The sequence below is a fragment of the Anolis carolinensis genome, unplaced genomic scaffold, assembly GCF_035594765.1.
Source record: "Anolis carolinensis isolate JA03-04 unplaced genomic scaffold, rAnoCar3.1.pri scaffold_7, whole genome shotgun sequence".
Lineage (NCBI taxonomy): Eukaryota > Metazoa > Chordata > Lepidosauria > Squamata > Dactyloidae > Anolis > Anolis carolinensis.
Genome location: NW_026943818.1, coordinates 16,403,167 through 16,428,241, shown reverse-complemented (window position 1 = coordinate 16,428,241; position 25,075 = coordinate 16,403,167). Strand labels below are relative to the sequence as shown.

The following is a 25,075-nucleotide window of genomic DNA, read 5'->3' as shown; positions in this document are numbered from 1 at the left end:
AATAATAATAATAATTAAAAAAAAACTTTATTTATATACCGCCCTATCTCCCGGATGGGACTCAGGGCGGTTTACAGTCATAAAAGCAACACAAACATTACATAACAACATAATAACACATTATTAAACAAAGTAAAACAATACAATTATAACAATAAATCACACTTACATGACCAGATCAATCTGGGCCAGCTAACACCTCCCAACAAAGAATAAGCATTGAATAGCCTTTCCATTTCAAGGTTTGGCTGGGGGAATCCTTTGTTGGGAGGTGTTAGCTGGCCCTGATTTATTCATGTCCAGAATTCCCCTGTTTTCTGAGTGCTGTTCTTTTATTTTTTAAAGTTTGGGTGAGTTTCAGTTCTTAAGTGCTTGGCGCGTGTTGGATCTCGCATCGTAAATACGAATTTAATGAATCTGATTTAATTTACGACAGCTAATGATAAAATTGAACATCCCCAGTACTTCCTTCGAAAGTAGTTGTTCTGCTCTAGAAACTTAAGTTTAAACGATGTTGAATTGGTTGAGACTCCATACGAGATACAGTAGAGTCTCGCTTATCCAACATTCGCTTATCCAATGTTCTGGATTATCCAACGCATTTTGTAGTCAATGTTTTCGATATATCATGATATTTTGGTGCTAAATTCGTAAATACAGTACAGTAGAGTCTCTCTTATCCAACGTCAACGGGCCAGCAGAACGTTGGATAAGCGAATACGTTGGATAATAAGGAGAGATTAAGGAAAAGCCTATTAAACATTAAATTAGGTTATGATTTTACAAATTAAGCACCAAAACATCATGGTAGACAACAAATTTGACAGAAAAAGTAGTTCAATACTCAGTAATGCTATGTAGTAATTACTTTATTTATGAATTTAGCACCAAAATATCATGATATATTGAAAACATTGACTACAAAAATGCGTTGGATAATCCATAGAAGGTACACGTAATGGCAGAGAAGGTACCCCTTTGGGTTGGACTAGATGGCCTTTGGGGTCCCTTCCATGTCTAAGGGTGGACTAGAGGGCCTTGTAGATGGACTAGATCAGGGATCCCCAAACTAAGGCCCTCCAAGGTCTTTTACCTGGCCCCTGTCCTTAACTTTAGACTTAGGGTTGACCTAAGTCTACCTGGTCTACCTGGTACTTATAGCCTTATGAGATTGTCTACATGGTCCTTGGAGGTCTCTTTGCCTAGCTATGGCCGTATGAGACCATCTAGATGGCTTTTGGAGGTCACTTTTGTTACCTATGGTCCTATGAGACCATCTAGATGGCCTTTGAGGGTCCCTTTCCTTATCTGTGGTTTTATGAGATTGTCTTGATGGCCTTTGGGGGCCCCTTTCCTTACCTATGGTCTTACGAGACCATCAAAATGGTCTTTGAGGATCCCTTTCCTTATCTATGGCCCTATGGTCTAGATGGCTTTTGGAGGTCCCTTTCCTTACCTATGGTCCTATGAGACCATCTAGATGGTCTTTGGAGGTCTCTTTGCTTACTTATGGTCTTATGAGATCATCTAGATCAGGGGTCCCCAAACTAAGGTGCATGGGCTGGATGCGGCCCCCCAAGGTTATTGACCTGGCCCCTGTCCTAAACTTTAGACTTAGGGTTGACCTAAGTCTGAAACATCTTGAAGGCACTCAGCGACAACAATCCTAATTTTGGACTATTTCATCCTAGTCCGGCCCCCCAACAGCCTGAGGGACTGTGAATCGGCCCCCCACTTAAAAAGTTTGAGGACCCCTGGACTGGATGCTCTTTGGAGCCCCTTTGAAGTCCTGTGATTCCAAGACTAGATGGCCTTTGGGGCCCCTTCCAAGTTGTAAGAGTGGACTAGATGGCCTTTTCGTTCCAAGTCTAAGAGTGGATTAGATGGCCTTTGGGGCCCCTTCCAAGTCTGAGATTCCAAGACTAGATGGCCTTTGGAGGCCCTTCCAACTCTGAGAATGGATTAGATGGCCTTTGGGTTGGACTAGATGGCCTTTGGAGCCCCTTCCAACTCTGAGAATGGATTAGATGGCCTTTGGGGCCCCTTCCAAGTCTGTGATTCCAAGACTAGGTGGCCTTTGGAGCCCCTTCCAACTCTGAGAATGGATTAGATGGCCTTTGGGGCCCCTTCCAAGGCTAAGAGAGGACTAGAGGGCCTTGTAGATGGACTGGATGCTCTTTGGAGCCCCTTTGAAGTCCTGTGATTCCAAGACTAGATGGTCTTTGGGGCCCCTTCCTGGTCTCAGAGTGGACTAGGTGGCCTTTTCATTGGACTAGAAGACCTTTGGGGGCCCTTCCAAGTTGTAAGAGTGGACTAGATGTCCTTTTTGTTGGACTAGATGGCCTTTGGAGGCCCTTCCAAGTCTAAGAATGGATTAGATGGCCTTTGGGTTGGACTAGATGTCCGTTGGAGCCCCTTCCAAGTCTAAGAGTGGACTAGAGGGCCTTGTAGTTGGACTAGATAGCCTTTGGAGCCCCCTCCAACTCTGACAATGGACTAGATGGCCTTTGGGTTGGACTAGATGGCCTTTGGAGCCCCTTCCAAGTCTAAGGGTGGACTAGATGGCCTTTGGAGCCCCTTCCAACTCTAAGAATGGATTAGATGGCCTTTGGGTTGGACTAGATGGCCTTTGGAGCCCCTTCCAAGTCTAAGGGTGGACTAGATGGCCTTTGGAGCCCCTTCCAACTCTGAGAATGGACTAGATGGCCTTTGGGTTGGACTAGATGGCCTTTGGAGCCCCTTCCTGGTCTGATTTCCCAACTGTGCTTGTGCAGCAACCGTTTGGAGCCTCTTCTCTGGACCTGGGCAGCCAGCATTTCCTTTGCGCATGGAAACGCATTGGCCACGGCTGCCGCTGCGTGGCCGGCCAAGCACCTTGGGGCCTGGACGGGGCTCAAGAAAGAGGCCCGCGGATGATAAGCATCGCGCCTGGCAAGGAGGCCGGCAGCGGCTGACAACCCCTTCCAATCCGCCGATCATAAATCCTTATAAAGCCACGTCTCTCTCTTGTCGGGAGGAAATGAATCGGGACGGATGGCCCCAAAAGCAGGCCTTCTAAGGAAGGTGGAGTGGCCCGGCGGTGCCAAGGAGCGACAGGCTTGCCCAAGAGTGACTTCTTTCCCTTTGTGTCGTAGGAATTGGACACGGGGTTATTCCAGGTGAATGGAGTGGAATAGAATAGCATGCTTCTTTCCACTTATTTCCATTGAGGCACCCTTGAATGGCATTGGCCTTTTTTGCTGCAGCATCACACTCCTGGGACTCCATCCCGTTAAGGCAACGGAATGGATGGAAATGTTTGGCTCGGTACAACTCAAAATCAGAATATAATAATAAATGTAATCATAATGGTCATGTTGGGTCTGTGTGCCAAGTTTGGTCCCAGTCCATTGTCGGCGGGAGTCACAGGAGTGCAAGTCCCATCATCGGTGGCAAGCGTGGTCCACATCCATCGTTGCTTGGGTTGGATGTCAGTCAAGTACAAGTCCTGTCAATCATGGTGAATTCTCCCCAAAGTCTTGTTCGGTTGCTGATCAATTCCTCTGTGAACTCCGTGTGATAGGAAAGAGTGGGAAAGGGTTAAGGGAGAGGCAGTGGGCGGGGTCATGCAAATGAAGGCACCCTGGGATGTCACTATGTGCTCACTATGACCTGCATGTTGGTGGAGGGAGGGCCACGCGTGTCTCCTGCGCAGTGGGAACCAGAGCTCTTTGTGGAATTGGGAGGAGGATGTCTGTGCACGTGGACTCCTCCACCACATGCATTCTTATCGTTGCATCGCTTTCTTCTTCTGAGGCCGTTGGAGCGGTTTGTGGGAAGCTATCTCCTGGTTGCAGAAAGGCTTCCTCTGACCACAGCTTCCGGTCCGTTCTTGGCACAAAGCGAGCCTTCAAAACAAGGAGGACTAGATGTCCTTTGGGATGGACTAGGTGGCCTTTGTGTCGGACTAGATATCCTTTGAGTTGGACTTGAAGGCCTTTGGGTTGGACTAGATGTTGTTTGGGTTGGACTAGATGTCCTTTGAGATGGACTAAGTGGCCTTTGTGTCGGACTAGATATCCTTTGAGTTGGACTTGAAGGCCTTTGGGTTGGACTAGATGTTGTTTGGGTTGGACTAGATGTCCTTTGAGATGGACTAAGTGGCCTTTGTGTCGGACTAGATATCCTTTGAGTTGGACTTGAAGGCCTTTGGGTTAGACTAGATGTTGTTTGGGTTGGACTAGATGTCCTTTGAGATGGACTAGATGTCCTTTGAGATGGACTAGATGTTGTTTGGGTTGGACTAGATGTCCTTTGAGATGGACTAGATGTCCTTTGAGATGGACTAGATGTTGTTTGGGTTGGACTAGATGTCCTTTGAGATGGACTAGATGTCCTGAGTGTCGGACTAGATGTGTTTTGTGTTGGACTAGATGTCCTTTGAGTTGGACTTGAAGGCCTTTGGGTTACACTAGATGTTTGGGTTGGATTCGATGTCCATTGTGTTGGACTAGATGTCCTTTGAGATGGACTAGAAGGCCTTTGTTTTAGATTAGATAGCCTTTGTGTTGGACTAGATGGCCTTTGGGTTGAAGTTAAAGGCCTCTGGGTTAGACTAGATGTGTTTTGTGTCAGACTAGATGTCCTTTGTGTCGGACTAGATGTCCTTTGTGTCGCACTAGATGTGTTTTGTCAGACTAGATGTCCTTTGTATTGGACTAGATGTCCTTTGAGTTGGACTAGAAGTCCTTTGGGTTGAAGTTAAAGGCTTTTGGGTTGGACTAGATGTTCTTTGAATTGGACTAGATGTCCGTTGGCTTGGACTAGGTGGACATTGCGTTGGACTTCAAGGCCTTTGGGTTAGACTAGAGACTAGATGTCCTTTGAGATGGACTAGAAGGCCTTTGAGTTGGACTAGATGTCCTTTGTTTTTGACTAGATGTGTTTTGTGTTGGACTTTGTATCGGAGTAGATATCCTTTGTGTCGAAGTAGATGTGTTTTGTGTCAGACTAGATGTCCTTTGGGTTGTACTAGATGTTCTTTGAGTTGGACTAGATGTCCGTTGGGTTGGACTAGGTGGACATTGCGTTGGACTTGAAGGCCTTTGGGTTAGACTAGAGACTAGATGTTGTTTGGGCTGGACTAGATGTCCTTTGTGTTAGACTAGATGTCCTTTGTGTTAGACTAGATGTCCTTTGGGTTGGACTAGATGTTCTTTGAGTTGGACTAGATGTTCTTTGAGTTAGACTAGAGACTAGATGTTGTTTGGGTTGGACTAGATGTCCTTTGTGTTAGACTAGATGTCCTTTGAGATGAACTAGATGTCCTTTGTGTTAGACTAGATGTCCTTTGAGATGGACTAGATGGCCTTTGTGTCAGACTAGATGGCCTTTGTGTCGGACTAGATGGCCTTTGTGTCAGACTAGATGGCCTTTGAGATGGACTAGATGGCCTTTGTGTCAGACTAGATGGCCTTTGAGATGGACTAGATGGCCTTTGGGTTGGACTAGATGTTCTTTGAGTTAGACTAGAGACTAGATGTTGTTTGGGTTGGACTAGATGTCCTTTGTGTTAGACTAGATGTCCTTTGAGATGGACTAGATGGCCTTTGTGTTAGACTAGATGTCCTTTGAGATGGACTAGATGTCCTTTGTGTTAGACTAGATGGCCTTTGAGATGGACTAGATGTCCTTTGGGTTGGACTAGATGTTCTTTGAGTTAGACTAGAGACTAGATGTTGTTTGGGTTGGACTAGATGTCCTTTGTGTTAGACTAGATGTCCTTTGAGATGGACTAGATGGCCTTTGTGTCAGACTAGATGGCCTTTGAGATGGACTAGATGGCCTTTGGGTTGGACTTGAAGGCCCGTGAGTTAGACTAGATGTTGTTTGGGTCGGACTAGAAGGACCTTTGCGTGTGTTGCCTCCTGTTGTGTTTGTGCCTGACGTTGTTTTCTTTTTCCCCGTCTTCTCTCTGCGAAACGGCCGCTCCCACCCACAATCCATCTAAGGCAATGCCCAGGCAGAACCCGGAGGGAGAGAGGACGAGAAGGGAAAGGCAGAAGGAGACACAACCCAAAGGAGAAGGAGAAGGAGAAGGAGAAGGAGGAGAAGACTCCGGTTCCCACCATGGGGCAGAAGTGCATGGAGACCGTGTCCTCCTTCCTCTTTGAGTACGACACCCCCAGGATGGTCCTGGTCCGGAACAAGAAGGTCGGGGTCACTTTCCGGCTCATCCAGGTCGTGGTCCTGGCCTACATCATCGGGTATGTACACCTATTTGCACCACTTTCCCCCACTTTTGCTTCCTTTCGGGATGAGACCTTGGACCGGTGGGTTCTTGTGAGTCTTCCGGGCTGTATTCCAGGCAAAATGTCAGGAGAGAATGCTTCTAGAGCATGGCCATACAACTCGGAAGACTCACATCAACCCAGTGATCCTGGCCATAATAATAATAATAATAATAATAATAATAATTATTATTATTATTATTATTATAAACCCCACTTGCCTAGTTTCCATCAGACCTCACAACCTCTGGGGATGCCTGCCATAGATGCGGGCAAAACGTCAGGTGAGAATGCTTCTAGAACATGGCCATACAACCCGGAAGACTCGCATCAACCCAGTGATCCCGGCCATAATAATAATAATAATAATAATTATTATTATTATTATTATTATAAACCCCACTTGCCTAGTTTCCATCAGACCTCACAACCTCTGGGGATGCCTGCCATAGATGTGGGCAAAACGTCAGGAGAGAATGCTTCTAGAACATAGCCAGACAGCCCGGAAGACTCACATCAACCCAGTGATCCCAGCTATAATAATAATAATAATAATAATAATAATAATAATAATAATAATTATTATTATTATTATAAACCCCACTTGCCTAGTTTCCATCAGACCTCACAACCTCTGGGGATGCCTGCCGTAGATGTGGGCAAAACGTCAGGAGAGAATGCTTCTAGAACATGGCCATACAACCCAGAAGACTCACATCAACCCAGTGATTCCGACCATGAAAGCCATGGCCGTACATTCATCCGATTAGTATATGAATGACATTTCAGCCAACAAGGGATTTCCCCCAGGCAGGAAGCAGCCAGGCTTTGAAGCTGCAAGGCTATTCAGTGCTCATCAAGGTGGCCAATTACAACATTCACACAGACAAGAGTGCTTTCTTCTCCCACCCTGGACATTATTCTACAGTTATATAAACCCCACTTGCCTAGTTTCCATCATACCTCACAACCTCTGGGGATGCCTGCCGTAGATGTGGGCAAAACGTCAGGAGAGAATGCTTCTAAAACATAGCCCTTAAGACTGACAGCAACCCAGTTTTTCCGGCCATGAAAGCCATGGCCGTACATTCATCCAATAGCGCAGATGTATACCGTATGAATGACATTCCAGCCAACGAGGGATTTCCCCCAGGCAGGAAGCAGCCAAGGCTATTCAGTGCTAATAGCAACATTCCCACTTGCCTCCAACAGACAAGGGCTCTTTCTCCCGCCCTGGATCGGAAAGGAGCTCTTCGAGGTGCTGAAAGAATGTCAAACGCACCTACGCTGCGGGATTCGTGCGATTCGATCCCGCTTCCGATTAGGAATGGGCTCACGCTGCATCGAATAAATATTGACATCCCACCAGGAGCGGCATAAGCGCATGCCCGAAATAGCCGGCTGGGAGCTGCGCCATGTGCGGAATCCAAGTCCCACGTCAAGCCAGGAGTGATATAGTGCCGAGGCCCGGCCCGGGCACCGCCCGATCCCTCCCGACAGAGGCCCGCCTGGCCCCCGTCCAGAGGAGAATCCCATGGCGCGGGGTGGGAATGGGAGCCTGGGAATGCGCCGCGGATTAATTTTAGTCCCCGGAAGGGAATTAAGCCCCAAAGAATGCGAGGGTGGTTGCGTTTTTTCCTGGCAGCGGGTCCTTTGCCAAGTCTGGAGGGAAAGGCAGCCCAGAGATGTGGGCGAAATGTCAGGAGAGAATGCTCCTGGGACATGGCCAGGCAGCCCGGAAAACACACAACAGCCCTGTGATCCCGGCCATGAAAGCCTTCGACAACACAATGATAATAATAATAATAATAATAATAATAATAACCTCACAACCTCTGAGGATGCCTGCCATAGATGTGGGCGAAATGTCAGGAGAGAATGCTCCTGGGACATGGCCAGACAGCCCGGAAAACACACAACAGCCCTGTGATCCCGGCCATGAAAGCCTTCGACAACACAATGATAATAATAATAATAATAATAATAATAATAATAATAACCTCACAACCTCTGAGGATGCCTGCCATAGATGTGGGCGAAATGTCAGGAGAGAATGCTCCTGGGACATGGCCAGGCAGCCCGGAAAACACACAACAGCCCTGTGATCCCGGCCATGAAAGCCTTCGACAACACAATGATAATAATAATAATAATAATAATAATAATAATAATAATAATAATAACCTCACAACCTCTGAGGATGCCTGCCATAGATGTGGGCGAAATGTCAGGAGAGAATGCTCCTGGGACATGGCCAGACAGCCCGGAAAACACACAACAGCCCTGTGATCCCGGCCATGAAAGCCTTTGACAACACAATAATAATAATAATAATAATAATAATAATAATAATAATAATAATAATAATAATAACTTCACAACCTCATGTATAGAGTCCAATAGCTGATCCTTTCTATCTATACACCGCCCCCTTGTGGCTCCACCTGAGCATTATACATTCATCCCTAGACTCCAACAGCTGATCCTTTCTATCTAGACACCGCCCCCTTGTGGCTCCACCTGAGCATTATACATTCATCCCTAGACTCCAACAGCTGATCCTTTCTATCTAGACACCGCCCCCTTGTGGCTCCACCTGAGCATTATACATTCATCCCTAGACTCCAACAGCTGATCCTTTCTATCTAGACACCGCCCCCTTGTGGCTCCACCTGAGCATTATACATTCATCCCTAGACTCCAACAGCTGATCCTTTCTATCTAGACACCGCCCCCTTGTGGCTCCACCTGAGCATTATACATTCATCCCTAGACTCCAACAGCTGATCCTTTCTATCTAGACACCGCCCCCTTGTGGCTCCACCTGAGCATTATACATTCATCCCTAGACTCCAACAGCTGATCCTTTCTATCTAGACACCGCCCCCTTGTGGCTCCACCTGAGCATTATACATTCATCCCTAGACTCCAACAGCTGATCCTTTCTATCTAGACACCGCCCCCTTGTGGCTCCACCTGAGCATTATACATTCATCCCTAGACTCCAACAGCTGATCCTTTCTATCTAGACACCGCCCCCTTGTGGCTCCACCTGAGCACTGCATACATTCATCCCTAGACTCCAACAGCTGATCCTTTCTATCTAGACACCGCCCCCTTGTGGATGCATCTGAGCACTGCATACATTCATCCCGAGAGTCCAATCACGAATCCTTTCTATCTATAGGCTGCCTTCAGAGCCCTGGGGAATCTTTAGAACTGGTTTTTCAGTGACTGTGGGAAGAAGGAATAAACCCTGTGCTTCCAGGTGGGTGTTTCTCTACGAAAAGGGCTACCAGTCCAAGGACGGGATCATCAGCTCGGTTTCGGTGAAGCTCAAAGGCCTGACGCTGACCAATTTCAGCGACATGGGCCCCTACATCTGGGACGTGGCCGACTACGTTTTCCCGCCGCAGGTGAGAGATCCCAAAAAGATAGAAAGTGCTGCCAAATGTGCATTGTCCCCTAAAAATACCGCTAGGTTTAACAAAAGTATGCTAAATACCTAAATGCAAAGTAAAACATGGTCGTTGCCGTCTTCTTGCAGGGAGACAGTTCCTTTGTGGTGATGACCAACTTTATTGTGACTCGGGGACAAAAACAGGAGAAATGTGCCGAGGTAAGCCGTCCTTTGTAATAATTATATAGTTATCTATATATATAAAAGGGTAATGGCGTTTCGGCCTAGGACAAAACAACAAAACTACACATCCCAGAAACACTCAACTTGGCAGCACAACCCCTCATCCTTGCCTCTACCTTCATACAACAAAAAGAAAAGAAATATAAAGTCCTCATTAGAGGGAGAGGGAGAATTGTTTTTATCCAATTGCTGCCAGTTAAGGCTAAGCTCTATTCACTTGGTCCCCTAGCAACCCACTCAGCCCAGGGGACCCTTTACCTTAACTACCACCAATTCCTCAATACTTTATTTCCCATACCACCAGACTTCGCCACAGCAACACATGGCCAGGCACAGATAGTTGTTTAATAATAATAATTCCTTCTTGAGTCTTGATGGAGTCCTTGATGGAGTACTTCCTCATTCCTTTCCACACGCTGGTGGAAGTCTGCACCACGGGCTGTGGCGCAGCTGGCTAGTAGCCAGGTGCAATAATTCGAGGCCAGACCGGGTCAGATTGAGCCCCCGACCATTAGTAGCCCATCTTGCCCAAAAGAGAGTTCCCTCTTTCGAGTAGAAAATCTAGGTACCACTTTTTGCTAATTTAACTAATTTACGACACCATAAAACCTTCCAGCATCCTGCGGAAGAGTGAGGAAGTACTCCATCAAGGACTCGGTGTCACAAGTGGACGGTGAGGCGGCTGCATACCCTCATGAAGCCAAAAGCTGTGAAAATGTGAAATTGCCTCTGTGTCTGTCTATATGTCGTATGTCTGATAATGGCATTGAATGTTTGCTGTGCATATGTGCGTTGTGATCCGCCCTGAGTCCCATTCAGGGTGAGAAAGGAGGGCGGAATAAAAATACTGCAGATAAATAAATAAATAAATAACTTTATGTGTCGTAAATTAGCCTCCCCACATAAAGTGGTACCTAAATTTTCTACTCAACAGACGCAACTGTCTTTTGGGCTGCATAGGTCAACAGTGAGTTAGGCTATTAAGGGTCAGGAGCTCAATCCAACCTGACCTCTCAGTCAGTCATGATTTATTGCAGCTGGCTACTAACCCTTTGCTGCCCGGCCTGGAATAAACATCAAATGTCTGGAATAAACATCAAATAATATATATTGAAAAGATTTGGCGCCTATACTTACAAAGCGTTCTGTTTCCAATCAATGATACGCTGCATTCAGGTTTTTTTCTACTGCGAGTAAGAGCCTAAATGGTTCAATATGTTGTTTATACGAGGGCTATCCAGAAAGTAGATTACGTTTTGAAATTAAAAATGAGCAAAGTATAGGAGAAAACATTTACCATATGTAGTTGAAAGCCAGACCCGAATACCACTTCTCAACATAGTCGCCATTCAAATCTAGGCACTTATCATAGCGAGGAATGAGCTTGGCAACTCCTTCCCCACAAAACTCTGCTGCTTGCATCCTCAAAACGTATAGAAGAAAACACTTGCCACATGCAGTTGAAAGCCAGACCCAAATACCACTTCTCAACATAGTCGCCATTCAAATGTAGGTACTTATCATAGTGATGAATGAGCTTGGCAACTCCTTCCCCACAAAACTCTGCCGCTTGTGTCCTCAAAACATATAGAAGAAAACACTTGCCACATGCAATTGAAAGCCAGACCCGAATACCACTTCTCAACATAGTCGCCATTCAAATCTAGGCACTTATCATAGCGAGGAATGAGCTTGGCAACTCCTTCCCCACAAAACTCTGCTGCTTGCATCCTCAAAACGTATAGAAGAAAACACTTGCCACATGCAGTTGAAAGCCAGACCCAAATACCACTTCTCAACATAGTCGCCATTCAAATGTAGGTACTTATCATAGTGATGAATGAGCTTGGCAACTCCTTCCCCACAAAACTCTGCCGCTTGTGTCCTCAAAACATATAGAAGAAAACACTTGCCACATGCAATTGAAAGCCAGACCCGAATACCACTTCTCAACATAGTCGCCATTCAAATCTAGGCACTTATCATAGCGATGAATGACCTTGGCAACTCCTTCCCCACAAAACTCTGCCGCTTACATCCTTAAAAAGTATAGGAGAAAACATTTACCGTATGCAGTTGAAAGCCAGACCCGAATACCACTTCTCAACATAGTCGCCATTCAAATCTAGGCACTTATCATAGCGATGAATGAGCTTGGCAACTCCTTCCCCACAAAACTCTGCCGCTTGTGTCCTCAAAACATATAGAAGAAAACACTTGCCACATGCAATTGAAAGCCAGACCCAAATACCACTTCTCAACATAGTCGCCATTCAAATGTAGGTACTTATCATAGTGATGAATGAGCTTGGCAACTCCTTCCCCACAAAACTCTGCCGCTTGTGTCCTCAAAACATATAGAAGAAAACACTTGCCACATGCAATTGAAAGCCAGACCCGAATACCACTTCTCAACATAGTCGCCATTCAAATGTAGGTACTTATCATAGTGATGAATGAGCTTGGCAACTCCTTCCCCACAAAACTCTGCCGCTTGTGTCCTCAAAACATATAGAAGAAAACACTTGCCACATGCAGTTGAAAGCCAGACCCGAATACCACTTCTCAACATAGTCGCCATTCAAATCTAGGCACTTATCATAGCGATGAATGAGCTTGGCAACTCCTTCCCCACAAAACTCTGTCGCTTGCGTCCTCACCCTTTACCGCAGCTGCGCATCGTCACCAAAACACTGCGTTGAGGGCACAAGCGGCAGAGTTTTGTGGGGAAGGAGTTGCCAAGCTCATTCATCGCTATGATAAGTGCCGAGATTTGAATCTCACACGAGTATTCTGCCATGCGGTGTGTAGCGTTGTCTGTCATTCTCTCTCCCAGCATCCAGAGGCGGGGAAATGCGACGGGGACGGCAAGTGCGCCGAAGGCACGTTCCTGCGCCAGGGCCAAGGTGAGAAGGAGAAGGTCTGAGGGGAAGGTTGGGACGGAGGGAGGGAGGAAGGAAGGAAAGAGCCACAGACAGGCAGCCCACAGTCACCGGATGTCATGATCTCCAATCTTTGACATCTCCACCATAAAACGGGCCAGCCATAAAACCTCAATGACCCTCTGGTGTGTGAGAGCCCCTATATAAATGGGCCAAAGAGAAGGCTCTGGTATTCTGTACAATAAAACCTGTTATGTCATGATCTCCAATCTTTGACATCTCTGGTCGGCTATGCCAGCCATAAAACGGGCCAGCCATAAAACCTCAATGACCCTCTGGTGTGTGAGAGCCCCTATATAAATGGGCCAAAGAGAAGGTTCTGGTATTCTGTACAATAAAACCTGTTATGTCATGATCTCCAATCTTTGACATCTCCACCATAAAACGGGCCAGCCATAAAACCTCAATGACCCTCTGGTGTGTGAGAGCCCCTATACTAATGGGCCAAAGAGAAGGTTCTGGTATTCTGTACAATAAAACCTGTTATGTCATGATCTCCAATCTTTGACATCTCTGGTCGGCTATGCCAGCCATAAAACGGGCCAGCCATAAAACCTCAATGACCCTCTGGTATGTGAGAGCCCCTATATAAATGGGCCAAAGAGAAGGTTCTGGTATTCTGTGCAATAAAACCTGTTATGTCATGATCTCCAATCTTTGACATCTCTGCTCGGCTATGCCAGCCATAAAACGGGCCAGCCACAAAACCTCAATGACCCTCTGGTATGTGAGAGCCCCTATATAAATGGGACAAAGAGAAGGTTCTGGTGCAATAAATAGAAAAATCGCACAAAAGCGCCAAAACACTTAAAACACTGCGCATTGTTCTTTCTTCAAGGAATCATGACCGGGAAATGTGTGAATTTCAGCCACACGCAGAAGACCTGTGAGATCTTCGGCTGGTGCCCCGTGGAGATCGATGACGAGGTGCCCAAGTAAGGAGCCCGGGATTCGCTTTCTGGACTTGGTTCACCAATCCTTGGCCCGTTCGGAGCATGGAATGAATCGGGTTTCCCCATAGAGAAGCCTAGATATGTATGCAATGCTCAGGTGCAGCCACAAGGGGGCAGTCCATAGATAGAAAGGATCAGCTATTGGACTCTAGGGATGGATGGATGCAATGCTCAGATGCAGCCACAAGAGGGCGGTCTATAGATAGAAAGGATCAGCTATTAGTCTCTATGGATGAACGTATGCAATGCTCAGATGCAACCACAAGAGGGCGGTCTATAGATAGAAAGGATCAGCTATTAGTCTCTACGGATGAATGTATGCAATGCTCATATGCAGCCACAAGAGGGCAGACTATAGATAGAAAGGATCAGCTATTGGAGTCTAGGGATGGATGGATGCAATGCTCAGGTGGAGCCACAAGAGGGCGGTCTATAGATAGAAAGGATCAGCTATTGGACTCTAGGGATGGATGGATGCAATGCTCAGATGCAGCCACAAGAGGGCGGTCTATAGATAGAAAGGATCAGCTATTAGTCTCTATGGATGAACGTATGCAATGCTCAGATGCAACCACAAGAGGGCGGTCTATAGATAGAAAGGATCAGCTATTAGTCTCTACGGATGAATGTATGCAATGCTCATATGCAGCCACAAGAGGGCAGACTATAGATAGAAAGGATCAGCTATTGGAGTCTAGGGATGGATGGATGCAATGCTCAGGTGGAGCCACAAGAGGGCGGTCTATAGATAGAAAGGATCAGCTATTGGACTCTAGGGATGGATGGATGCAATGCTCAGATGCAGCCACAAGAGGGCGGTCTATAGATAGAAAGGATAAGCTATTGGAGTCTATGGATGAATGTATGCAATGCTCAGATGCAGCCACAAGGGGGCAGTCTATAGATAGAAAGGATCAGCTATAGGACTCTAGGGATGGATGGATGCAATCCTCAGGTGGAGCCACAAGAGGGCGGTCTATAGATAGAAAGGATCAGCTATTGGAGTCTAGGGATGAATGTTTGCAATGCTCAGGTGCATCCACAAGGGGGTGATCTAGAGATAGAAAGGATTAGCTATTGGACTCATAATAATAATAATAATAATACATTTCTATTTATATCTAACAGAAAAGGGACTCTAGGGATGAAAGCATGCAGTGCTGAGATGCCGCCACAAGAGGGTAGCATATAGATAATATAAATTGATGAATGGACGCAGTGCTCAAAGGGAGAGATGATAATAATAATAATAATAATAATAATAATAATAATAATAATAATAATAAACGGGTTGTGTCTTGCAGCCCGCCTCTGCTTCTCGCCGCTGAGAATTTCACCCTCTTTATCAAGAACAGCATCACTTTCCCCAAGTTCAAAGTCGCCAGGTAAGCAACCACGAGTTTAGAATATTTTTCCTTTGCAAAAGCTGCTACTTTCCCTCTCGTTATCTATAAAGGAATAATAATAATAATAATAATAATAATAATAATAATAATAATAATTGGATACTCAGTGAGATGAAAAGTAAACAGCAGACGAGATGCAAATTCTGTCTGTTGCATTGGGTCATATGTCGGACACTTTGGAAGTCGCTAGGACAATGATGGGCAAGCTTTTGCGCTTGGTGTGTCAAAAATCACCAAAAAACCTAGCATGACTTGGGTGGTGTGTCACTTCGAGAAAAAAAAAATTCGCAATAGGTATAGCTTAAATAACAAAAATGTATAATTGTAATATATAACTGTATTTAATTAATCAAAAACTATTGACTACTCTTATTTCCATGTACAACGATCTATGGTCCCTCTTGCAGTCTCCACGCTGACTTCTCTCTATTCTAGTTTCAATGTAGTCATGAATAATGAATAATAATATAATATGATAATATACTACAATAATAGAATAATAATAGAATGAATGATATAGTGATAATAGAATATAAAAATATAATATAATATAATGATATAAAATATAGTAATAGGATAATATAATAATAGGATATAATAATAATCCATCTATATATATAAAAGGGTAATGGCGTTTTGGCCTAGGACAAAACAACAAAACTACACATCCCAGAAACACTAAACTTGGCAGCACAACCCCTCATGAGTAATATAATAGTAATAATATAATAATATACTACAATAATAATAGAATAATAATAGAATGATATTATATATATATATTGGCCATCCCTGCGCTAGGACTAGGTGATGTGCCGGCACATAATTCACTGCCACGGCTGCCGTCTATGGGATCTTGGGAGTTGTAGTTTGGTAAAGAAGAGCCCAGGCCTTGGGAAACTACACCTCCCAAGATGCTATTGCATTGAGTCTTAGCAATAAGCTGGTCTTCAATGGTCTTCCCGGGTCTGTAAATCCTGTTGAATTCTCCCTAAGCGCTCTGTGAAGTGTGTGACATAGCAAAGGGTAGGAAAGGGTTAAGGGAGAGGCAGTGGGCGGGGCTATGCAAATTAAGGAACCCTGGGAGGTCCATTCTGGAGGAGAAACAGGACATCTAGGGTGAAATATTCCCCGCATGGAAGCCTTCCCATGGGTGGGGGGCAGGGTGGTGTCTGTGGGGGACACGGGACGGGTTTGTGTTGCGTGTTCGTGGTGCTCACCGTAACCTACATGTCGTTCTCCCTCCTGTCTCTCCTGCGCAGGCGCAACCTGGTGGAGAAGGTCACCAAGGCCTACCTGAGGAACTGCACCTACCACCAGGTCCGGGACCCCTTGTGCCCCGTCTTCCGCTTGGGCCGCGCCGTGGAGGCCTCCGGGCAGAGCTTCGCCTCCCTCGCCCGCAAGGTGAGCAGTGGAGGTGGGACCTAGAACCCGGACTACTAGTGGATATTGACTATTGATATTCTTTTGGACAAACTGAAATAACCCTTTCTGAAGATCTGCTCTACATTTTGTGCATTTTGGGCATATCTTTGTCCCCAACAGTCTAACAACCGAGTAACCTAAACGGCCTGGCACGAATACTACTACGTAGTGGATATTATTGATATTCTTTTGGGAAAACTGAAATAACCCTTTCTGAAGATCTGCTCTACATTTTGTGCATTTTGGGCATATCTTTGTCCCCAACAGTCTAACAACCGAGTAACCTAAACGGCCTGGCACGAATACTACTAGTAAATACTACGTAGTGGATATTATTGATATTCTTTTGGACAAACTGAAATAACCCTTTCTGAAGATCTGCTCTATATTTTGTGCATTTTTGGCATATCTTTGTTCCCAGCAGTCTAACAACCGAGTAACTTAAGCGGCCTGGGACGAATACAAGTGAAAATTGACCACCAAGGAGAAGGTTGAACTGAAGCGAGTTTTTTAACTCTTCTCATGAAGAAGAGTTATGATCTCTCAGATTACGATCTTCAGAGTTCAACCTTCTCAATATCCACTAGTATTCATGCCATGCCGTTTAGGTTTCTCGGTTGTTAGACTGTTAGGAACAAAGATATGCCAAAATGCACAAAATATAGGGCAGATCTTCAGAAAGGGTTATTTAGGATGCCCAAAAACATCTACTCTCCCATATAATATACTGATCTATGTTAATTTTATCGATATTTGTATGTACGGTATGTTTTTATCCTTTACAATTTTATCTTGGATGGATCTTAGAGCATCTTGGATGGAGGGCGATTAATAAGTAATTAAATGATGATGACGATGATGATGATAATGTACTGCTTTCAAATCATGCTCTCATGAGTAGTCTTCATTAAAGATCCACTAGTATTCGTGCCATGCCGTTTAGGTTTCTCAGTTGTTAGACTGTTAGGAACAAAGATATGCTGATTAATAAGTAATTAAATGATGATGACGATGATGATGATAATGTACTGCTTTCAAATCATGCTCTCATCATGAGTAGTCTTCATTAAAGATCCACTAGTATTCGTGCCATGCCATTTAGGTTACTCAGTTGTTAGACTGTTAGGAACAAAGATATGCTGATTAATAAGTAATTAAATGATGATGACGATGATGATGATAATGTACTGCTTTCAAATCATGCTCTCATCATGAGTAGTCTTCAGTAAAGATCCACTAGTATTTGTGTCAGGCCGTTTAGGTTACTCAGTTGTTAGACTGTTAGGAACAAAGATATGTCAAAATGCACAAAATATAGAGCATATCTTCAGAAGGGTTACTTATCTGTGATGTGTATCTATCTATCTATTTTATCTGTTGTTATTATTATTATTATTATTAATTATTATTATTATTATTATTATTATTATTATGACACAGCAAACGAGATCTATATGCTGGATTTCATATCACAGAATCACATGTCAAACACTTCCCAATCGTTTTGGACTGTGTGATGTATTATTATTATTATTTGATGATGATGATGATTATTATTGATTATGATTATGATTATTGTTATTATTATTATTATTATTATTATTATTATTATTATGTTATTACTATTATTATTATTATTATTATTATTCTCTATGTCTTGCACAGGGCGGAGTGGTTGGCATCACCATCAGCTGGGACTGCGACCTGGACTGGCCCATCAAGCACTGCGTCCCCGTCTACCAGTTCCACGGGCTTTACAACGAAGACAACAACATCTCCCCTGGGTTCAATTTCAGGTTTGTGAGCCACGAGTGTGACGCAGCAGCAGGCGAGGCCAATGCGATCCGAGGCTGGAGTTCTAGCATCTGAATGGAGTCATTAATATATAGTATATATATGAGAAGGATCTCGGAGTCGTGATAGACCCCAAGCTGAGCCTGAGCCGAGAGTGTGACGCGGCAGCGGAAGAGGCCAATGCGATCCGAGGCTGCATCTAAGGAAGTCCTTGTGTCCGTTCTTATTTCCCAAAGGCACGCCAGGTATTACCGAGAGAACGGCCGGGACGTGAGGAACCTCTACAAGGTCTTCGGCATCCGCTTCGACATCCTGGTGAACGGAAAGGTCATTGAAAGTCTGTGATGTTGGCGGGATGGCCATCTGTCGGGAGGGATCGGATTGTGTCTTCCTTTACGGCGGACTTTGCAGGACCCTCAGGGATACTACAATGGATAGTAATAATGGATACAATAATAGTAATAATTCTAGTTTGTAATATTAATTCACTTTGTCCTTTTAATAATAATAATAATAATAATAATAATAATAATAATAATAAAATAAATAATAATAATTCCTGTTTGTAATAATAATTCCCTTTGTCCTAATAGTACTAATACTAATAATTCTAGTTTGGAGTAGTAATTTCTTATGTCCTAATAATAATAATAATAATAATAGTAATTCTAGTTTGTAATATTAATTCACTTTGTCCTTATAATAATAATAATAATAATAATAATAATAATAATAATAAAAATAATAATAATTCCTGTTTGTAATAATAATTCCCTTTGTCCTAATAGTACTAATACTAATAATTCTAGTTTGGAGTAGTAATTTCTTATGTCCTAATAATAATAATAATAATAATAGTAATTCTAGTTTGTAATATTAATTCACTTTGTCCTTATAATAATAATAATAATAATAATAATAATAATAATAATAATAATAATAATAATAATAAAAAATAAATAATAATAATTCCTGTTTGTAATAATAATTCCCTTTGTCCTAATAGTACTAATACTAATAATTCTAGTTTGGAGTAGTAATTTCTTATGTCCTAATAATAATAATAATTCCTGTTTGTAATAATAATTCCCTTTGTCCTAATAGTACTAATACTAATAATTCTAGTTTGGAGTAGTAATTTCTTATGTCCTAATAATAATAATAATTCCTGTTTGTAATAATAATTCCCTTTGTCCTAATAGTACTAATATTAATAATTCTAGTTTGGAGTAGTAATTTCTTATGTCCTAATAATAATAATAATTCCTGTTTGTAATAATAATTCCCTTTGTCCTAATAGTACTAATACTAATAATTCTAGTTTGGAGTAGTAATTTCTTATGTCCTAATAATAATAATAATTCCTGTTTGTAATAATAATTCCCTTTGTCCTAATAGTACTAATACTAATAATTCTAGTTTGGAGTAGTAATTTCTTATGTCCTAATAATAATAATAATTCCTGTTTGTAATAATAATTCCCTTTGTCATAATGATGAGGATGATGATGATGATGATGATAGTGATCATATTTCCGGCCTGTTCTTCTCCTTCGATCCAGGCTGGGAAATTCGACATTATTCCAACGATGACCACCATCGGTTCCGGGATCGGCATCTTCGGCGTGGTAAGTTAAGCAGGGATCGGGTGGCCATCTGTCGGGAGGGATCGAAGGGTGACTTCTTGCCTGACCATCTGTCGGGAAGGATCGGAGGGGGTTGGACTAGGTGGCCCTTGTGGGACTCTAGGATTCGATACTCTCAATCTATGGGTACAATCCCCCTTCCAATCCCAAATTTGGGCGTATCGGGTATGTGTGCCTTGGGCACTCTGCACATGCCCTTAGGACTTGCAGGCGTGGATCCGCCAGGCTCACAATCGCACCCGATTCCGGTCTCTTGTGTTTGGCCAGGCCTCCCTCGTCTGCGACGTGCTTTTGCTGAATTTCCTCTCCAACCGGGATTATTACAAGCAGAAGAAGTTCAAGTACGCGCAACAGGACTCGGTCCCGCCGGTGAGTCAAAGCCTGGCTGTCTTGCATCATTATTATTATTATTATTATGACACAGCAAACAAGATAGATATGCTGGATTTCGTATCACAAAATCACAAGTCAAACACTTCCCAAGTTGTGCCTCTGTTTGTAGTCTGTCTGTGCAATTTTCTTACAGCAGCTGAGGATAGGATCCATGGTTTCGTCAGATCTTTCCACACAATGTTTTGTGGTGCCAGCGGTCAGCTCTAGTTTGTAGTGCGGCTTTCTTGTACTGATTTTTTTGTGTGCTGTGCTTTGAGGAGTTTCTGATTTTTGACTTCAATCAAAGCAGGTTCTTCTCGTTGCTTTACTATATTTACTTTATTATCATGATGATGTATTTACATTATTATTATTATTTTATTATGACACAGCAAACAAGATAGATATGCTGGATTTCGTATCACAAAATCACAAGTCGAACACTTCCCAAGTTGTGCCTCTGTTTGTAGTCTGTCTGTGCGATTTTCTTACAGCAGCTGAGGATAGGATCCATGGTTTCGTCGGATCTTTCCATGCAATGTTTTGTGGTGCCAGCGGTCAGCTCTAGTTTGTAGTGCGGCTTTCTTGTACTGATTTTTTTTGTCTGCTGTGCTTTGAGGAGTTTCTGATTTTTGACTTCAATCAAAGCAGGTTCTTCTCGTTGCTTTACTATATTTACTTTATTATTATTATGATGTATTTACATCATTATCATCATTATTATTATTATTTTATTATGACACAGCAAACAAGATAGATATGCTGGATTTCGTATCACAAAATCACAAGTCGAACGCTTCCCAAGTTGTGCCTCTGTTTGTAGTCTGTCTGTGCGATTTTCTTACAGCAGCTGAGGATAGGATCCATGGTTTCGTCGGATCTTTCCACGCAATGTTTTGTGGTGCCAGCCGTCAGCTCTAGTTTGTAGTGCGGCTTTCTTGTACTGATTTTTTTTGTCTGCTGTGCTTTGAGGAGTTTCTGATTTTTGACTTCAATCAAAGCAGGTTCTTCACTTTGCTTTACTATATTTACTTTATTATTATGATGATGTATTTACATTATTATTATTATTATTATTTGAAACACAACAAGGTGAGTCCACAGCAGACGCTCTGCTGGCTGTTGAATTGGATCACACGTCGGACACTTCCTATTATTATTATTATTATTATTAGAAACACAACAAGGTGAGTCCACAGCAGACACTCTGCTGGCTGTTGAATTGGATCACACGTCGGACACTTCCCAAGGATGATGATGATGATTATTATTATTATTATTATTATTATATAGTGAACTGAACTGCCTTAGCTTTCAAGATCAGATGATGCCTTTCGGTATTTAAAATATTACTTCGGATTTATTTCCAAAGTCCCGAACGAATCGCCCATTTTGCTTTTCTGAACTGTTTTGATAAGCATCCGATCAGAAGCACAAGACACATAAAGAGAACATTAACTACACGTCATACAGTCTTACTGTATTATTTTTAAAAAATTAAAAAATACTTTTTGTTATTTTTGCCACTTGGTTGAGAGTTCGGGTTTGTGTTATGTCACCCACGGATGTGTTTTTTTGGGCCCGTTTCTGGGAAAAAGAGGACGAGACAAGACACATAAAGAGAACCTTAATTTCATGTCATACAGTCTTACTGTATTATTTTAAAAAATTAATATATATTTTTTGTTATTTTTGTCACTTGCTTGAGAGTTCGGGTTCGTGTTATGTGTTATGTGATGTGTTTTTTTTGGGCCCGTTTCTAGGAAAAAGAGGACGGCGACGGCTTCTTCATGTCTGACCTGCACGGGAAGGACAAGGGCCCTCCGGGAAACTGTAAGTCGAGGCGGAAAGTCCATGGGTTCAAAGGACTTTATGGGAAATGTTGTTGTTATATTATTACGAGCCGTGCCCGGCCACGTGTTGCTGTGGCTTCGTTTGAGGGTCTGCAAAATAAAGTAATGAGAAAGTTTGTCAGGGTTTTTGTAGAGTGTGAAATGTTCACTTATGGTTAAAGTGTATGTAAGTAAACATTCCCGTGTTGAAGTGGTTAATTGCATAGAGCCCTGATTTATTGCTAGAAGGGCAAAGCACCAAGACTTCCGTTTTGCTACAGTAGAGTCTCACTTATCTAAGCCTCACTTATCCAAGCCATTTTTGTAGTCAATGTTTTCAATATATCGTGATATTTTGGTGCTAAATTAATCAATACAGTAATTACAACATAACATTACTGCTTATTGAACTACTTTTTCTGTTTTGGTGCTTAATTTGTAAAATCATAACCTAATTTGATGTTTAATAAGCTTTTCCTTAATCCCTCTTTATTATCCAAGATATTCGCTTATCCAAGCTTCTGCCGGCTCGTTTAGCTTGGATAAGTGAGACTCGACTGTATGTAGAAGGAAGATATGTCACAGACATTTGAATGTGGGATGTGTCTTAGTTCACTGATAAGGGATTTAGTGAGTTGCCATTAATCTCTCTAGAAGCTCTGGCTGCTTACTTTGTAAAATAAAGTAATGAGAAAGTTTGCCAGGGTTTTTGTAGAGTGTGAAACGTCCACTCATGGTTAAAGTGTATGTAAGTAAGCATTCCAGTGTTGAAGTAGTTAATTGCATAGAGCCCTGATTTTTTGCTAGAAGGGCAAAGCATCAAGACGTCCGTTTTGCTAAGTAGAAGGAAGATTTGTCACAGACATTTGAATGTGGGATGTGTCTTAATTCACTGATAAGGGCTTTAGTGAGTCCCCGTTAATCTCTCTGCCAGAGCTCTGGCTGCTTACTTTGTAAAATAGCTGCGTAAATAAAGATATTTAACCGCTGGGATCGGCAGATAAAAACAGCTATGAAGTTTTGTTTGTTAGTGCTGCTCATCAGTCGCTTTGATGCTGCAAGGGTATTCAATACTATTGAAGTAGGGCAATAAAGGATTTCCTTAGGTAGGGAGCAGCCAGGCTTTGATGCTGCAAGGCTATTCTATTTATTTCCGAAGGCCCCAAAGAAGGGAATGTGTTCCTTTCTTGAAACTCTCGTGACTCTTTTCTCGCCATAGGATCCGCTTTCCACCCACATATGCCTTTGAATGGACCCCACGGCGGAGCAACACATCGCAGCACAGGATCCATGGAGTCGGGAAAAGATGAGAAATCATATATTTTATGAGAGCAAGAGAGCAATAAATCTCTAGTTTTGGGTACTACCTCATCTTGCGTTGGTCAGTTATTCTCCTGGTAGTAGATTTGGGCACCCTCAGGTCGTAACAACAACAACAGTAATAATAATAACAAAAAATAAAATAGAGAAACGAAGAGTCAAACGATAAAGGTAACGCACCACGGCGCATGTTCATTGAAGAGTTAATTTGTGATTAAAATAGCCTAGCAACCTGAAAGATGGTTGCATCTAGCAAGTAGGAATTTTAGGTACTGCTTTATGCGGGGAGGCTAATTTAACTCATTTACGATACCATAAAAATCGTCCAGCAGCGTGTGGAAAGGAATGAGGAAGTACTCCCATCAAGGACTCGGGTGTCACAGTGGATGACAAAGCAGCAGCTCCCCATGTGGGCGGAATTGAGTATACCCTCATGAAGCCGGAAGATGGAAAATGTTAAATTGCCTCTGTCTGTATGTTGTATGGCCAAAAGGGGCGGGGCCAAGGTGTAGCCACGCCTCCCTTTAAAGCCCCGCCCCCTCCAGGAAACAAAATATACTGTGAGTGGGTGGAGCCAGGGTAGCCACGCCTCCCTTTAAAGCCACGCCTCGCCTCCCTTTAAAGCCACGCCTCCAGGAAGCAAAATATACTGTGAGTGGGTGGGGCTGAGGGTAGCCACGCCTCCCTTTAAAGCCCCGCCCCCTCCAGGAAACAAAACATGCTGTGAGTGGGTGGAGCCAGGGTAGCCACGCCTCCCTTTTAAAGCCACGCCTCCAGGAAACAAAATATACTGTGAGTGGGTGGAGCCAGGGGTAGCTTATGTATGTACTTATAATATTAATATTATAATATAATACAATATATTAATTAATAATATAATATAATATTAATTATATATTAAATGTAACATTACTAATAATATTACCATAAAATTATATAGTACAATATAGTAATTTAATTGCTTATAATATTGTGCTGTGCTAATAATAATATATTGTATGTACATTTGATTTGTAAGCCGCTCTGAGAAGAGCGGGATATAAATGTAGCAAATAAAATAATCAAATAAATAAATGAATAGCCACGCCTTCCTCTAAAGCCACGCCTCCAGGAAACAAAACACACTGAGTGGGTGGGGCCAGGGGTAGCCACGCCTCCCTTTAAAACCCCGCCTTCCCCAAGGCTGGGCTGAGGCGTGGCCACGCCCCCTCCTGAAACTCCGCCTCCATCTCGGAACAAAATCCCGGAGTGGGCGGGGTCGGAGTCAGCCCCGCCTCCCGCTCTTCTGCAGAACATAAAAAGGCGGCGAGTGGGCGTGGCTCGTGCGTGGCCACGCCTCCTTCGGAACCCGTCTCCCGTTCTGCAGAACAGTCGCCGACGAGTGGGCGTGGCTGATGCGTGGCCACGCCCCTTTAAAAAGCAGGCCTTCACGGAAGAGAACCTGGGAGTGGGCGGAGCCGAGCTGGAATGGAGC

General features: G+C 43.3%; 1 protein-coding gene across 2 annotated transcripts; it reads left to right on the top strand.

The window, feature by feature from the left end:
- The first annotated feature begins 12 nt into the window (after positions 1 to 12).
- p2rx1 (purinergic receptor P2X 1) lies at positions 13 to 23,647 on the top strand. 2 transcript variants are annotated; one of them, XM_062960547.1, is made up of 13 exons: positions 13 to 6,245; positions 9,538 to 9,685; positions 9,817 to 9,888; positions 12,749 to 12,818; positions 13,693 to 13,789; positions 15,112 to 15,192; positions 16,476 to 16,617; positions 18,304 to 18,434; positions 18,669 to 18,759; positions 19,994 to 20,059; positions 20,345 to 20,446; positions 22,213 to 22,282; positions 23,501 to 23,647. In XM_062960547.1, coding segments are annotated over exons 1-13 (1,209 nt in total). In that variant the 5' UTR covers positions 13 to 6,108; the 3' UTR covers positions 23,503 to 23,647. The 2 variants fall into 2 exon arrangements, with proteins under 2 accessions (XP_062816617.1, XP_062816616.1); XM_062960546.1 differs by having other exon boundaries at positions 9,457 to 9,685.
- Positions 23,648 to 25,075: the final 1,428 nt, after the last annotated feature.

Coding starts and splice junctions, on each gene's coding strand:
- p2rx1 (XM_062960546.1), top strand. CDS start 6,109: ATGGGGCAGAAGTGCATGGAGACCGTGTCCTCCTTCCTCTTTGAGTAC. Junction 9,686..9,816: donor ACTACGTTTTCCCGCCGCAG/GTGAGAGATCCC, acceptor GTCTTCTTGCAG/GGAGACAGTTCCTTTGTGGT. Junction 16,618..18,303: donor TCGCCTCCCTCGCCCGCAAG/GTGAGCAGTGGA, acceptor TGTCTTGCACAG/GGCGGAGTGGTTGGCATCAC.